The 16,669-nt window shown below is 39.0% G+C and overlaps 1 protein-coding gene across 1 annotated transcript in view; it reads right to left on the bottom strand.

Annotated features, from left to right (window-relative positions):
- LOC126457817 (adenosine deaminase-like) overlaps window positions 1–16,669 on the bottom strand; it is a 159,125-nt gene that overhangs the window by 18,664 nt on the left and 123,792 nt on the right. Inside the window, exons 4-7 of the mRNA XM_050094435.1 lie at window positions 14,507–14,643; window positions 8,575–8,778; window positions 8,198–8,310; window positions 2,622–2,791 (exon numbers count right to left, since the gene is read on the bottom strand). Of these exons, the coding sequence (XP_049950392.1) occupies window positions 2,622–2,791; window positions 8,198–8,310; window positions 8,575–8,778; window positions 14,507–14,643 (624 nt within the window). The remainder of the gene's footprint in view (window positions 1–2,621; window positions 2,792–8,197; window positions 8,311–8,574; window positions 8,779–14,506; window positions 14,644–16,669) is intronic.

Here is a 16,669-nt window from a genome sequence, read left to right as displayed (position 1 = left end):
CAATATCAGTAAGGCATATGATGTTACTTGGAAGCACATTATTCTCGTGCAACTACATGTATGTAGCTATTGTGACCACCTCCACATCTTATGAGGTCTTTCCACTTTACAGTGCAGAGGTTAGAGGAATGTGCTGTGAAGACAGGTTGTGCGCTGCAAGGATGGGTTTTCAGTTTTCTGCAGAAAAGTGTGTGTTTCATCATATTTTTAATTCGCCTGAGCTGCATATGAGGGATAGTATTCTACATTTTAAAGACTCGGTGAAGTTTCTGGGCCTCATTTTTTACTCCAAACTGTCATGGTTACCACACCTGTGAGATCTGAAAGCCAGAACCCAGAAGGTACTGAATATCTTTAAGTGCCTTAGCTACATGTCGTGGGGAGCAGGCAGGGCTCATCTGCTCCAGTTTTATAGGGCTCTTGTGCATTCGCGACTAGACTATGGATGCCCAGCTTAAGGATCAGCAAGGCCTTCTTATCTGAAAATCATTGATGCTGTCCACCATGAGGGGATTAGGCTGGCCATGGGTGCTCACAGGACCAGCCACATACCCATCTCTGTGCTGAGATTGGTGAACTGCCATTTACAATCTGATGGCAACTCCTCATGGAGTGTCAGGAATGTAAGTTTCTTGCAGCTCCAAAGTCACCAGCATACGATAATGTTATTCATTCACCTCTGGGATGCCTTTTCTCCAGTTGTCCATGAGAAACAGGGCCATTTGGGATCTGCGTGCGGCATGTGCTGGAGTGACTTGGTGTGGAGTAAGTACAACCCCAAATTTTATCGATCTTCTGCCCTTGTTACTGCAGAGGCCCACGGTAACCTTAGATATAGTGTAGTACAGGAGACTCCTGCTTCTGTCTTCAATATGATGTTTTGTGACATTTTAAATGAGCACCATGACTATGTAGCAGTCTTTATGGATGGGTCTAACAGGGGCCCTCTGTTGGTTTCTCTGTTGTTTTCCCAGATCTTGTCCTCCAGGTCCGACTACCTCAAGACTTTACCGTAGTCTTTGATGCAGCCTTAAATGTGATCTTGCAGGCACTGGAGCATATGAAACATTCTTCAATCGCTAATTTCCTTGTCTGTTCCAATTCTCTGAGTGCCCTACGCTCTCCACAATGCTTGCACCCAGCAGATAAGGTAGTCCAGAATATCTAGGATGCCTTCCTCTGACTACAACAACTGGGGAAGATGGTACCTTTCTGCCGAGTACCAGGACACATGGGTATTACAGGGGGAACAAAAGTGCGCATCTGGCAGCCAATGAGGTGTGTCATGATCCTCAGTTATTTCCTTGCTGTTGAGGTACGGAGTCTTGTGTCAATGGGAGGATGAGTGCCTGGAAGTGACAGACAGCAAGCTCCATCTAGTAAAGCCATCTATGTGGCTGTGGCACACCTCCTCCCAGCCATGTTGATCAGACAACGCCTTTGTATAGGCCACAGGCCTATGACACATAACTTCTTGCTTTGGCGAGAAGACAAATCATGTGTGGTGTTTGTAATATGCAGATTACTGTACACCATATTTTATTAGACTGCATTTGATTTTCTGAACAGAAGGCAGCAGTAGGTTTGCCAATAAATCTTCCCTCATTTTAAGTAACATTTAAATGAATGTGGTGAAAGTTTTAAGGTTCTATGATTTGTCAAACTTGTTTCCTAAAATTTTAGGCCAATGTTCTTAATGTGTTAACAGGGAGCCTGACTCACCCAATTGTTTTGTAAGTGGTCAGCCAGTCACATTTCCCTGTGCCATTCTTTTAGCTCTTCTGTGGTTTTATGTCTGCAAAGCACCTTTTACACTTTGTCCATTGTCTTATGGTGTGTGACATGATTGATAGTGTGAATGAATGCAATTGATGTGGGAGTGAGAGAATCCTTGTTATTTTGTGTGCTTTCTCTTTACTGTATAACAACAATTTTAGTCATTTTCTCCACATTTGTTTCTTTTAATATGCATAAGGGTGATGATAACCTTAGAGTTGAGTACCCATAAGCTCCAAACACACACAGAACTTAAACATATGTGTGCTGCAGATCAGTTATATGAGATCAAATTTACCATGTCCTTTATTTATTTTTACATATTTGAAGATGTTCAGTTTAGAATGAAAATTGTGATCAATGTAAAAATAAGTGACACAATAGATTGCATTGAAAGACATTAGTCAAATACTATTGAAACATTTAAATAACTAGGGCTCATATGGTATATAGCAGAGGTGCTTATACCCCTCTCCAACCATTCAGCTTTGCATTTTCCATGGTCTTCTTAAATCATAAGGATGAATGTCCGGACAGTCTCTTTGAATATGATAGGGCCAACTGCAGTCCCAATTCAAAATTGTGCTCCATGTCTTATGATCTTGTCACTGACAAGATACGATACTCTAACTTTTCTTCATTTCATAAAGCACGCGTTAGCACAACTAATAAGCATCATATAATGAAGAGTCTGCAGTAACCATGAAAACAAATTTGCATCTCTATAAGAACAGCAACAACAGAACACATAAAGAGCTTTATAATATAATTCAAGCTTAAGTTCACCCCAAATAAGTAAGTGTAGAGAGAAAAGAGAAGTAATGAACTTATTAAATCAGTGTTACCTGACAATTGGATGCTTCCTTGTACCTAATGGGACAGCTCCAGTTAGATAACTTGACCAAGGGCAAGTTTCAAAATGTATTTTTTTCTCTTTACAGCTGCTGTAAATTGCTTCACTTTCAACCACCCGATAACCATGTCCTACACGCTCTGTGTGATATACTTCCACTGCCTAAAACATAAGTAAGTCCACATGAAACAACCAGGAATTAATTATTCATGAAACAAACAAATTGGGACTTTTCATTTTACGTATTTTCAAAATACTTTTAACTCTCTCCCTTAATGACTATGAATCTTGTCATGAAGATAAAATAGTTATGTTATATGTGTATACATTTATAGAAAAAAATGGACAATAACCAACCACAAATAAGTGTCTTAACCAAAAATTTTACATTTACAGCAAATTAATGAACTGTGTAATAATGCAGTTTCTAACAGCAAATATTGTTTCAAAGTGTATAGCTTGATTCATTACACATTCCAGAAATTTCTGTTTCATCAAAGGATTCATAGAAAATTAATAAATGAACATATGGCCCCCTTAATGAAAGATTTCACATGATGAATGCTACAGATTTACACACCGTAAACACATAGACAGAAAATCAAACAGCAAACAATGGAAAAACAGCTAATAACCACATATTTCTCACTAACAAGGGGAAGGTCTCATACATGGGCAATCAACTTGGCTTATACATGGGAGGTCACTTGTGGACAAGCTAAAATGACAGACTCTAAGAAAGTCTGGCTCAAAACTACATCATTTCTGAGAAAACCACTCCTACAAAGTTCATGGTGAGCAATGGATTAAAAATCGATGGGATTGCTAGATAGTAGAAAATTGATGATTTTTCATCATCATATATGGGGTCCACAAGGTCATATTTTCCCATAAATCAAGGAAAGATTCTGTTACAACTGCAGCTTATCTATCCATAACTGCAGCTTATCTATAAATACAGTAAATGCTGTTCAACAAGAGTGCTGCTGGCATAGCGACCAAGGAATCTGGCTGTGGAGCAAAGAACCTCTGCTTGATTCTCAAATGCATACTGCAATTTTGTCGTTTGTATTTTTTTCCACATCAAAATTTTAGGAATAGGGGTGTTAATAAGGTAAGTAAATTGATAAGGAATAACAAGATGGTAAGCAAATAAATTTCTCATACAATCTGTATACAAATGAAAAAAGCTGCAGAATGCATTTGGGAATCAAACACAGGTTATCTGCTCTCTAACCAGATCCTTTGGTCGCTACACCTGTGGCACTTTCATTTAATAGCTCTTTTATCTCTTGGGTACATACGCAACAATTTCCATAGTTCATTTCTTCAATTTCTAGGAAACTATGTGTTTGTGGTACCCATATATGATGAAAAATGCTAAATTTTCAATAACCCATCAATCCTGTCAATTTTGAGATGACTGCACATCATGAACTTTAGGGGTAACTTTTTCAAGTTTCATTTTAGGTTTTACACAAGTGACCTGCCAAATATGAGATGAATCTGTTGGCCATGTCTGAAGTCTTCCCCTTGGGGGTGAAGTTACAACACTTGGCTGAAGGTAACACAACGGATTTTTAAAAATTGAATTCAGAATGCCTCATTCTAACAAAAAGATCTCATTGTTACTCTTATGCCAGCTGAATTTACTCATTAATACCAGATGTGGCCTGATTATCATCTTCTATTACTGTTAAGAATTCCATAATTTAAGTCTCATCATGCAAACCTTAAAGCTAACTCCTCAGCTATGTTTTATGAGTCACTTCTGATATTGTTATGGTATGGACTGAGTACCATGACACCAAGGAAATTTGGGACATGGTGTTCCAATTATCATCCCAAAGACATGTAGCTGATGACACAGCTAATCTGTAAAATGTCCCATTTGGTTCGTCAACATGTGGCAAGATGATCTTGATGACTTGTTGACATAGGATTGCAACAACTGGCAGTGCATGTCTTATGCTGCCAAACAACAGTCACTGGGGTATTATTTATACATGCTGAGCAAGGCATGAGGCATGTAGAGGCAACCACAACCAGAAGGCTACTATGCTGTTGGACTTCCAGCATTCATAGGACAGCCATCATCATCTCCAGCCAACTAGTCATATAATTAGGTCCTGAGTTCAGTGTGCTGTGTTGCCCTGCTTCTACACTGCTGTCCAGTGCTGTGAATGACACCTGCCAGCACCACCTGAGCCTCAGGTGCCTTGACTATTAGCCCCAATCTCAGCACCAGCAATGAGAAGCACCTACATCTTCTCTAACATATTGGAGCAATAGAGAGTTTTCCTTCACCTCCAATGGATTCCTGCCTCCCTGCTAACTAATTGAACACAGAATGCTCAGGCGGAAGAGCCGAACACCATCCCGGTCAACCTGAGAATGGCTCCTCCACCACCCACTGTTGTGGTCACCATACCCTGGGCCTCTACAAGTTGTGTTGGAAGAGATACTGGCAAAGGTGTTACTATCCTTATCAACAGCTCCGAAAGTGAGTAGCAGCACATGTGCTTTATAACCACTCATGGGTTCCTTGCGTCTATTGTTTCTGGATTTGTTTCCATCCTCATTTTCCAATTCTGTGTGGAAATTGTTAGGGAAGAAGATAAGTGTGTGTTAGAGATGAGCAAACAGACAAGTGTAGACGTAATTTAGAGTTGTCATATAAGTTATCAATTTAAAAGTCCTCAAGGGATCTATACTAGTACATATGTTTTTTGACATTCAGAGAGAATCTGAGTCTTGGGCAGAGCTTTTTTCTTTCTTTCCATTCCTGTGCTGTGCTCTTTCTGCATTATTGGTGATTCTGTTTTCTACTGAGGCATCTGAAAGCTGTGATACAGCACTGATGGGGAAAAAATTCTGTACCATAACAGTGTCCTGTGGTTTACATTATTTTGCCTTTTCATCATGGAATGCTGACTCAAAGAAGTACAGTAGGGTACTGAGATACCTCAAGGATCTGGGGTGAATCAATGACCCTGATGTCATCATTATACAGCTCCTGATCCTCGACATTCAGTCAGCACGACAGTGGAGAATCAATGCAAAAAATAATGGGAGAATGCATCAAGTTTCAAGGATGTATGTTGAGAATAAATTGTTATTTAAGTAGTAGGAGCTGAAATAAGGTTGCGAAGGTTAAGTCTGTGAAACATCTGTGATTGGACAAATAAATCAGTGTTATTGCAGAGTTTATGGAGTTCAGTACACTGAACAGGTCTCTCTCAGATGAGAAGTGAAGATTTGAGTGATAGTTCTGCAGACATTATGATGAGAAATGCAACTTTAGTGATGTTATCACAGATTCCTTTTGTAAACAGTTTAATTTCTTCTTGCCAAATTCTTGTGCTTGTACTTTAAGCAGCAAATTTCATGACATAGTGATAAAATATAATTGGTTAATGTGGTGATATTTAATGTGGGGAACAGAATGAATGTGTTGGTAAGGATGAGTGATATTTTGATGAAGTTTTGTATAGATTTAAGGGGTTAATTCACAGATATAAGTGAGTATTGTAAATTTGTAATTTTAGTTAGGTCAAGCTGAAGTATTATGATCGCATAATTGTAGGAAATCTCTTGGAATTCCAAAATACTGTCCTGATGAGACTGTCAACACTACTGCCAAACTGACAGTTGAATGTCATAAACTATAAGTGTTTAATGGCCAAACTTTGCCTAGAGACTGAGTGAGACAGCCTACAGAGTAATCATGAAGCAGTGAGTGGATTGCATAACAGTGGACTCAAGTGTGAATGGGGTGGACAAATGCAACCATTGGAGTCAAAGTGTAGTAACTTAGATCAACTTTCGTAGTGTGTGTTCACAGGACTTTCGCACACTTTTCTGAAACAGCCACTAACTATTACTATATGAACAATAGAGGGCTTTGTCATTTCTAATTCTGTCTGAATGTCTGCTCTATCTAACTGTCACTGGTGCAGCACCATGCTAAATTCAAGAATTTAGTTTCTACAAAGAGGGGAGTTAACTTGTGGTATGGATGGAGTACAACAAAACCAAGAAAATTTGAGGCATAGAGTTCCAATTAGCACCCCAAAGACATGCAACTGACAATGCAGCTGACTTGCAAAATGTCCCACAAGTTATCTCAACATGTGGAAAGACACTAACAATGATTCACTGACACAGCATTGTACCAACTGGCAGTGCATGCCTTCATTGCCATACAGTCAAACAAACAGTCACTGTGGTGTTATTTATAAGCGGTGAGCTAGTCATCAGGCAGGTTCAAGGCGACAGCCATAACCACATTGCTGCTGTGCTGCTTGACCCTCCAGAATACACTGGACATTGTCATCATCATCAGCTCACCACTGGTATGCCGAGGTCCAGAGTTCAGTGAGCCACACAGCAGCCCAGCAAGTGCCAACTGAGCAAAGGACTCCTTGACCACCAGCTGCTGTCTCAGTAATCATGTTGCTCCCCAGTGGTGTGTGTGGCCTTCAGGCACGTTGACCCCCACTGCACCAAACAAAGACACCATGGGTCAGGGCCAAGCTGTGCCACTGGATGAGGGCATACACTTGCATCTAATCCAGCTTGTAGGAACAATAAAGAGTTCTCCTGAATTCTGTTTCCCTTGCTGTAGCCTCTGTCACCTCCATCAAGTTCCTGTAGCCCCTGCCAACCCATAAGCCCATAATGTCCAGGTGGAAGAGCCAAATGCCATCCTGACCTCAAAGAACAGTTCCTCGACCATCACCCTCAGAGTCACTACACCATGGGTCTCTGCAATGTGCATCTTTTAGAAATTCTATCTTCTTCTGATTCATTTCCTGTTTTTACTGACTTTGCTCTCAACTCCCAGCAATTAGACATCAGTTCTGAATGTTCAAGATCTCAGGTTCTGAAAGTTCAAGATTTCTTATCTTCAGTTATTTTATGTCTTAGTGCTGTACAAAACATAACTGCATAATTAAGCTTTAAAGCAAATTCATCCAAGTTTGCTGGAGAGGAATTATCTTAATACTGCTTCCTCCACTGACTGGTATTTTTAATGTTTTATTTTATATTGGAATCCTATGATTACATTGCTGATCTGCAAACCACAGTAACTCTATAATCAGATCCCTTAAATTTTGAAAACTTATTCTGTATTTGCCCATTTATGTTAAGCATTATCATTAGCCATTATGCTAAAAATTTCATGGTTTAATCATGTTAACTGCATGTCATTAAATGTAAACTCTACTTGACTAATTCCTCTTTTTGTATCAGCAGTACAAAAATTCTGCACAGAGGATTTGTGTATCTGATATCTGAGTCATTATTATGTATCTATCTGCCACATCATTCAGAGAATTCCTTTAAGGGGAACATGCTATGGGTTTCAGGTGTAATAGCTCTCTACTTTTTCTTACACCAGCAGATTTAAGTAGCAAACTTTATCAAAGTACAATGATATCACATATAGGTTTTCATGTGCTCTAATCTAAGGGATATGGTTGACATTCTTGGGAACTGTGTACAGGTTTCATGTAAGTGCATTCTTCAGAAATGATAAGAGAAAGGAAAACCTCTGTTACTTACTCTTTGTACCATATCAGCTCCCCCAGCTTCACCAGCATGCAGTGTTCGGTGAATACCACATTTTCTAGCTTCTTCATATGCAGCAATCTCTTCGGGGTTAAGCGGCACTTCAACTGATTGAAACATTACTTGTAACAGTTATCACATGCTGACATGAATTACCTATCTGATGTAATCACAATTGAACAATGTCTTACTCTTCTCAGGCACTGTACTTTGATTTTGAAATTGTGAAATTGGCTATATAGTCAGATTCTATTATTTATTTTTTAAACCAGAGATTCCACTAATTTCAATGTCAAATAAGAGAAGAAGCATTATGTTTCAAAGCAATCTTTTTCTCCTTTAATTTTCTCTAATGAAAGCAAATAACTTACCATAGGTTTCTGATTTATCATACGCATTCATTGCTATGTCCATTCCAACAACACCTTCACCTTTAAACTTTTTACATAGTTCCAAAACATCCTTTATCATGCCTGTACCATTGAGTGCACAGAGTATAGTCTTTGCTTTGACACCAAAGTCAGTTTCTCCACGTTCAAAGCCACGATTTACAGCATTCACAATCTCCCCTAATTCTGAAATGGAATAAATGATGATTATTATTTGACTTTTACTTTGACATAAAGTGAGGACAGACATTCACTCGCCTGCATATATGTTGTGGGTGAAGCATAAGCAAACCCTAATATGAAAAAATTTTAAATTTCCATTATTCAGACACATGTAACTTAGTTTTGAGTATCAGATACAGGAACTTCTGAACTATGTTCACAAATGGGAAGAAACACAGTATGGCAGATGAAGCAATGGCCAAAGCAGAAGTGTCAAGGATGTACTGAGGAAAATGAAGATCACAGGAAATAAGCAGACACTATTTTATGTAAGATGAAGAGGAGGAGTTGGAAATGAACTTATTTATAACATATTTACAGCTGCTATCACTAAAATATCAGTGAAGAGTTTAAAAATAGCTTCAGTGACAGTGAAATATGATATTAACAGCAACAAAAAGAAAAGAAACAGAATGAAATCAGTAATTGATGTAAAAAGAGAGACAGAACAAGACAAATAAAGAACAGGGAAGAAAAAAGATAATGTAACATAGCATGTCTGGATTTTGTTGTCCACCACTACTGTCAATCATTCACTTCTGTGTGTTACAGTGACATGTATGGTTACTGAAGCAATGCCACTCCAAAAAAGTTACAATTAAATGATTATTGAGATCCCACTGTTTTTTATTCATATTATTATTTCCCAAAAGATTTATGAATACTGGTGAACTCATATAATATTATGAAAAGGATAGACTGCTCCTCACCATATAGTGGAGATATGAAATCACAGACATGCACAACAAAAAAGTGTAACCTTTCAGCCAGAAGGCCACCTTTCACAATAACCAACAAACACACACATATTACCCATATGCACCTCATACATATATGACCACTGTCTCTGGTAGCAGCAGCCAGATTGTGAGCAACTGTGCATGATGCAAGAAGCAATCTGGGTGGTAGGGGTAGCTAGGATTGGGAGGGGAGGGGGAGGGAGAGCAGGGTACAGGTGAGGGACAGTAAAGTAGGAGCATACGGGAATGAGATGGAGAGACGGTAGGGCACTTAGGTGCAGTTGGGAGGTTAGATGGCAGGGTTTAGGAAAGGAGGGAACTAAAAAGACTGAGGATGTGCTTGTGGAATAGAAGGTTGTGGAATGGGAAAAGGAAAGGGAATAGATGGATGAAGGACAATGACTAACAGAGTTTGAGGCCAAGAATGTTGTGGGAAAGTAGGATATATTGCATGGGGAGTTCCCACATATTGGTAGGAAGGATCCAAATGGCACATGCTGTGAAGTAATCATTAAAATGAAGGAAATTGTGTTGGGCAGTGTTCTCAGTAAATGGGTGGTCCAGCTGTTTCTTGGACACAGCTTTTTGGTGACAATTCATGTGAACAGACAACTTGTTGTTTGCCATGCTCACATACAATGAAGCATTGTGGTTGCAGCTTAGCTTGTTAATCATATGGTTGCTTTCAAAGGTAGCACTGCCTTTAATGCTTGTGACCAGACTGGAGTAGGTGGTGGTGGGAGGATATATGGAACAGGTCTTGAATCTAGGTCTATTACAGAGATATGAGCCATGAGGCAAGGGGTTGGGAGCAGGGGCTGTGTAGGGATGGACAAGGATATTTTGTAAGTTTGGTGGACAGTGGAATACCAGTGTGGAAGGGGCGGGGAAGAATAGTGGGTAGGATATTCCTCATTTCAGGCCACAATGAGAAGTAGTCGAAACCCTGGTGGAGAATGTAATTCAGTTGCTGCAGTCCTGGGTGGTACTGAATCACAAGGGGAATGCTCCTATGTGGTCAGATGGTGGAACTTTGGAAGGTGATGGGTGATTGGAGAGATAAGGCACAGATTTGTTTCCGTGCAAAAGAAAGTATTGTCCTTCACTCACCTATTCCTTTCCATTGTCCCACCCCATTGCCTCCTAATCCACAAGTGCATCCACAGTCTGTAACTTTTCCACTCCCTTCACCCAACCTCCCAGCTGCACCTTCATGCCCTACCCTTTCTCCACCTCATCCCTGTATGCTCCCAAAAATAACATTTTACTGTCCCCCAACCATACCCTGTCCTCCTTCCCCCTCAGCTAACCCACCACCCAGACTACTTCTCGCACCATGCACAGCTGTTCACAGTCTGGCCCAGCAGCCAGAGACAGTGGTCGTGTGTGTATGAGCTGAATTTACGCGAATGTGTGTGTGTGTGTGTGTGTGTGTGTGTGTGTGTGTGTGTGTGTGTGTGTGTGTGTGCGTGTGTGTGTGAGTGTGTGTGTGTGTGCGTTGTCTGTTTTGGGAGAAGGCCTCCTGGCTGAAATATTACGCATCTAGTACTCTTTTTGTTGTGCCTGTCTGCAACTCAACATCTCTACTGTACATCTCTGCTATATTATGAGTAAAAATCTCTTCTTTTCATAATACTGTCATTAGTCCATCCTGGATTTTCCACTGTTTGGTGAACTCATACAGTTATGTGTGATAGTAAGAAAGAGAAAAAGTTGTTACGCAAGCAACTCTAGATAAATCGGATTGTCTTTCACTGACTTACATTGGCCCTATTGGTAAATCAAATGCACTGGGTAACTGTTATATCACTTGATTTAGATATCTGCTTTATCAGTTGTACATGTAAATATCTGTCTAAATTGTGTTATACTGTGAACTATTTTATTAATAATTACATTTTAATGAATAAATTGTGAGGAAAACTTAAGATAGGCATAAAAAAACCACAAACAGATTAACAAAAATGAGCAGAAAGTTAATTTGGTGCATACCTCAAAATATAGTTTCTACATAATTTCACACTGCAAATTCACAACAGAAAATTTTAGAACAGAGATTAAAAATACACAGAGAATTGACAGTAAAAGAGAAGTATCCAACTAGCATACAGTTGAATATCTGGTTTTTACAAACTCCTAAAGTTCTTCCCTCTGACTATTGATTGGTAACAAACAATTAAAAAAGAAATATGAATAAAGGGCACAGAAAAATGAGTGGGAAGTAAATTAAGACTAACAGCCAAGGTGCAATTTCCAAAATACTGTGAAAAATGAGCTGCCTGTGGATATTAAGTCTGAAATGAGGTTTGAACTTGTCAAAAAGTGCCATCAAAACTGTAAAGGGAAACAAAATATAGCTAAATACACAGATGATGAAAACAACAAGAAGGACTTTTGGCAGAAAGCATATGCGATTCAATATCTCCTCTATATGGTGAGTGGCAATCTGTCCCTATGTAATAAAAAAAGAAACTGAATGGGAATTTTCATAGGCAATAGATAAGGAAAAGGCCAACAGAAAGCAATAATTAGAGTTAGACCTGAAGCAACGTGCAAAATTAAATGTGAACTATCAAACTGGAAAATGCAGAATGCAACTTACAACATTATATGCATGAACAGATTGGGCAGATCTAAATTATATCATCCACGTTAGTTTCTTCTTTCTCACTAATAATGTGCAGGAGAATATGTGAACAAATTACATCTGCATTATCACTCTGCATTCACAATTCAGTGCCTGGCAGAGGGTTCATCAAACCACCTCAAGCTATTTCTCTACCATTCCACTCATGAAGAGCACATGGGAAAAATGAACACTTCAATCTTTCTATGCAAGCTATGATTTCTCTTATTTTATTAAGTTGTTTCTCTTATTTTATCATATTTTCACACTCTTGAGGAGAAAGTTAGTGATTGAAATTTCATGAGAATCTACTGCAACAAAAGTCCTTGTTTTAATGACTGCTACCCCAATTCGTTTATCATATATATGGCACTCTCCCCCCCATTTCATGACAATACAAAATGAGTTGCCCTTCTTTGAACTATTTTGGTGTCCTCTTGTCAATCCTATCTGATGTGGATTACACACCTCACAGCAGTGCTCCGGAAAAGGGTGCACAAGCATAGTGTAAGCAGTCTCCTTAGTAGACCTGTTGCATTTTCTAAGTGCTCCGTTAATAAACTGCAGTCTTTGGTTTGCTTTCCCCACAACCTTATATAAGCGATTGTTCCAGTTTAAGTTATTTGTGATTGTAAACCCTCAGTATTCACTTGAATTTACAGCCTTTAGGTTTGTGTGATTTATCATGTTATCAAAATTTAGTGGCTTCCTTTTAGTACTCATGTGAATGATTTCACATTTTTCATTAATGAGAATCAATTGCCACTTTTCACATCACACAGATATCATGTCTAAATCATTTTGCAATTCGTTTTGACCACCTGATAATTTTACAAGATGGTAAATGACAGCATCATCTGCAAACAATCTAAGAGGACTGCTCAGATTGTCTCTAAAATCATTTACATAGATCAGGAAGAGCAGAGGTCCTATAACACTTCCTTGGGGAATGCCAGATATTACTTCTGTTTTACTCAATGACTTGCTGACAGATAGTCATGAATCCAGTTGCACTTCTGAAATGATACTTCACATGCACATAATTTGATTATAAGTCACTTGTGAGCAATGGTGTCAAAAGACTTCCGAAAATCTAAAAATATAGAATCAATTTGGTATCTCCTGTTGATAGCACTCATAAGTTTGTAATGACTAAAGAGCTAGCTGTGTTTCACAGGAATGATATTTTTTGAAATCGCATTGGTTGTTGGCAATAAATCATTTACTTCAATGTATTCATAATGTTGAAGCACAGTACATGTACCAAAATCCTACTGTAAATCAGTGTTAGTGATATGGGTCTGTAAATCAAAGAAAGTTCTCCTATTTCCTTTCTTGGGTACTGGTGAGACTTGTGCAACTTTCCAGTCTTTAGGTACAGATCTTATGGTGAGTGAGTGGATATCTTGAATGGAGGCCTTGCCTTTATTAAATGATTTAAGCTGCTTCACTATGCTGAGGATATCTACTCTTAAGTTACTCATGTTGGGAGTTGTTCTTCATTTGAATTTTGGAATATTTACTTCACCTCCTATGGTGAAGAAATTTTGGAAGGTTGTATTTAGTAACTCTAGTCTAGTGGCATTGTCATCAGTAACATCAACATTGTTATCACGCAATAAAGGTAATGATTGCCTCTTGCTGCTAGTGTACTTGATTGATTGATTTATTTATTTTATTTATTTATTTTTTTCCCCCAGATTTCGAGACAAGTTTTCATCATAGAAACTATTAAAAGCATCTCACATTGAAGGTCCTGTTAAATTTTGAGCTTCTGTAAAACTTTGCTGATCTTGGGGGTTCTGCATACATTTTTAGATTTAGCATGCTTGTTTTGTTGCACAATTTTCATAAGATAATTTTGTTCCTTTTGGAAGTGAATTAGTTAGTTCAGAACCTGGATAGTGTTTTATTCAGTTCAGAAACTTCCTCTCACCATTTGAAACTCATCTTTATACTCACTGCTGATGTCTATCTCTTTCAACTACAACCTATTTAAATCTATGCACCTGGAAAAGTTCACCAAGGAGTTGAACCAATAGCACAAAAGTAATTTTCCTAGAGATGTTACATTTTCAAAAGTAAAGACATACTACACTCCCAGATGAAGTTATATCTGTGAATACTTTTGAACAATTAAGAAATGAGCTATCTGACAAAATGCTATAAGAAAAACGAAATACTAAGAAAGAAATCTTCACCATGGTTCTAAAACTATCTTCTAGTAGCCTGTATCAAAACACTGGTAATAAAGCATATACCTATTAAGATAATTTTGTATCTAAATATTAACACAGATTTCTTTGTCAATAGTTCCAACAATTACCTTTCAGTTTCCCATGGTAGTCCTCTGTGCCCAACCAAAAGTGTGGACAGTATCGTGCTTCAACATAAGTTACTCCACTTTTGGCTTCATCTTCACAGAATTCATATGCAATTCTCTCCATGGCATCAAGATCACCACTGTGAACATTATTGTTTGCCTAAGGAGCTACATAAAGTAACAAACATATTTTAACAAGTATGTCTTAGAATTTTCCTGTTTTGTGATAAATGTATTTTCTGTGTCTGTCAAACACAAACTACATAATGCCAAATATAAGCAGAGTCTCATATTTCTGATCTCTTCCCACAGCTTCAGTAATTTCAGATTACATTAGTTAATATAGGCCTCCTCAAATTAAATTCTTCTGGAACTATAACATAAGCATTGAAGTGTTTCTGCTGTGATGCATTTGTTTCATTGCTCACATTTTGTGAATAATTTTGAGTAATGGAGACCACTCACCAAATAGCAGAAGCATTCGGTTATTGATCACACACACACACACACACACACACACACACACACACACACACACGCTCTACAGTGCAATGAATGGATATACACAACGTTGAGATTTCAAACTGACAGGTGGACTAGGTTGGGGTTGTGTCAGATGGGGTGAATAGAGGGAGCAAAAGGCAGGTAGCAGGAGGAGGGGCCTGTTGGCTAGCAGCTCAGAGGAAGGCAGAGGTAATCAGGATAGGAATGAAGAGTAAGACGAAGCAGGAGCATAGTTTAGGTGTGCAAAATGTGGGCACTGGAACCTGTAATTTCATATGACGCATGATTAAGATGACATGGAGTTGTGGACTGGGAGGGGATGACAAAACAAAGGAAGGGAAACTGTTGGGTAAAGAGTGTGGAGGCAGTGGGCTAGCAGAGATTGAGGGCAGGAAGATTATGTGTGTGGTTCAGAAAAGCTGGTGCTGGAAAGAAGGATCCAGATGGTACAAGTTGTAAAGCAGCCACAGAAATTGAGCTTGTTCTCAGTAGTGTGCCACTGGATGGTCAATACTGTTCTTGATCACACATCGATGTTTGCCACTGATTGTGGTGGGCAGCTTGTTGGTGATCAAACTTACATAACATGCTGTGCAGAAATTGCAGCAGAGCTGGAATATGACATGGCAGCTTTCACAGGTGGCCCTGCTCTGATCGGATAGCATAAGTCTGTGACAAAGACAATAGCAGGATGTGCTGGGTAGATGAATGTCTTGCACCTGATTCTTCCGTAGTGATCTGATCCACGGGACAATGTGTTTGCGGAGGGAGTGGCATAATAATGGACCAGGATTTTGCCAGAACTTTCCTTACTGTTCATATTTTCATAACACAGAGTGTCCCGGGAGGAATGGTCAATATTCACAGATATGACGAAACAACCATTCAAAGCAAAAAACTCTAATAAACATGAGCTCTCAAATGTATACCTTAAAAGTTATGAGCACTAATTTAGTAGAAGAGACATGTTTCACAGTACCAAAGATGAAGAAGTGCTCTAAAGGTATGCATTTAAGAGCACATGTTTACTGGACTTCTTTGCTTCGAATGATCATTCCTGTTGTATCCCTGAATATTGACCACTCCTCCTGGGACACCCTGCATACTTTCTGCTGCAACCTATGTTCCATTATGTGCTTGGCAAATTTATAGCTTTCTTTCATCTATTTACTGGTCCTCTGAATAATTTTTTGCGCAAGGTGTGCACATGGTGATGTACAAAAATGCTTTATGATACTGAACAAGTATGATGGACACACAAACAAACACAAACACACACACAAAATTCAAGCTTTCGCAACCAACGGTTGCTTCGTCAGGAAAGAGGGAAGGAGAGGGAAAGATGAAAGGATGTGGGTTTTAAGGGAGAGGGTAAGGAGTCATTCCAATTCCGGGAGTGGAAAGACTTACCTTAGGGGGGAAGAAAGGACGGGTATACACTCGCACACACACACATATCCATCCACACATATACAGACACAGACACAGATGGATATGTGTGTGTGTGCGAGTGTATACCCGTCCTTTTTTCCCCCTAAGGTAAGTCTTTCCACTCCCGGAATTGGAATGACTCCTTAACCTCTCCCTTAAAACCCGCACCCTTTCGTCTTTCCCCCTCCTTCCCTCTTTCCTGACGAAGCAACCGTTGGTTGTGAAAGCTTG

The sequence above is a fragment of the Schistocerca serialis genome, chromosome 2, assembly GCF_023864345.2.
Source record: "Schistocerca serialis cubense isolate TAMUIC-IGC-003099 chromosome 2, iqSchSeri2.2, whole genome shotgun sequence".
In the NCBI taxonomy this organism is placed as follows: Eukaryota; Metazoa; Arthropoda; class Insecta; order Orthoptera; family Acrididae; genus Schistocerca; species Schistocerca serialis.
This window is presented reverse-complemented; position numbering and strand designations above follow the sequence as displayed.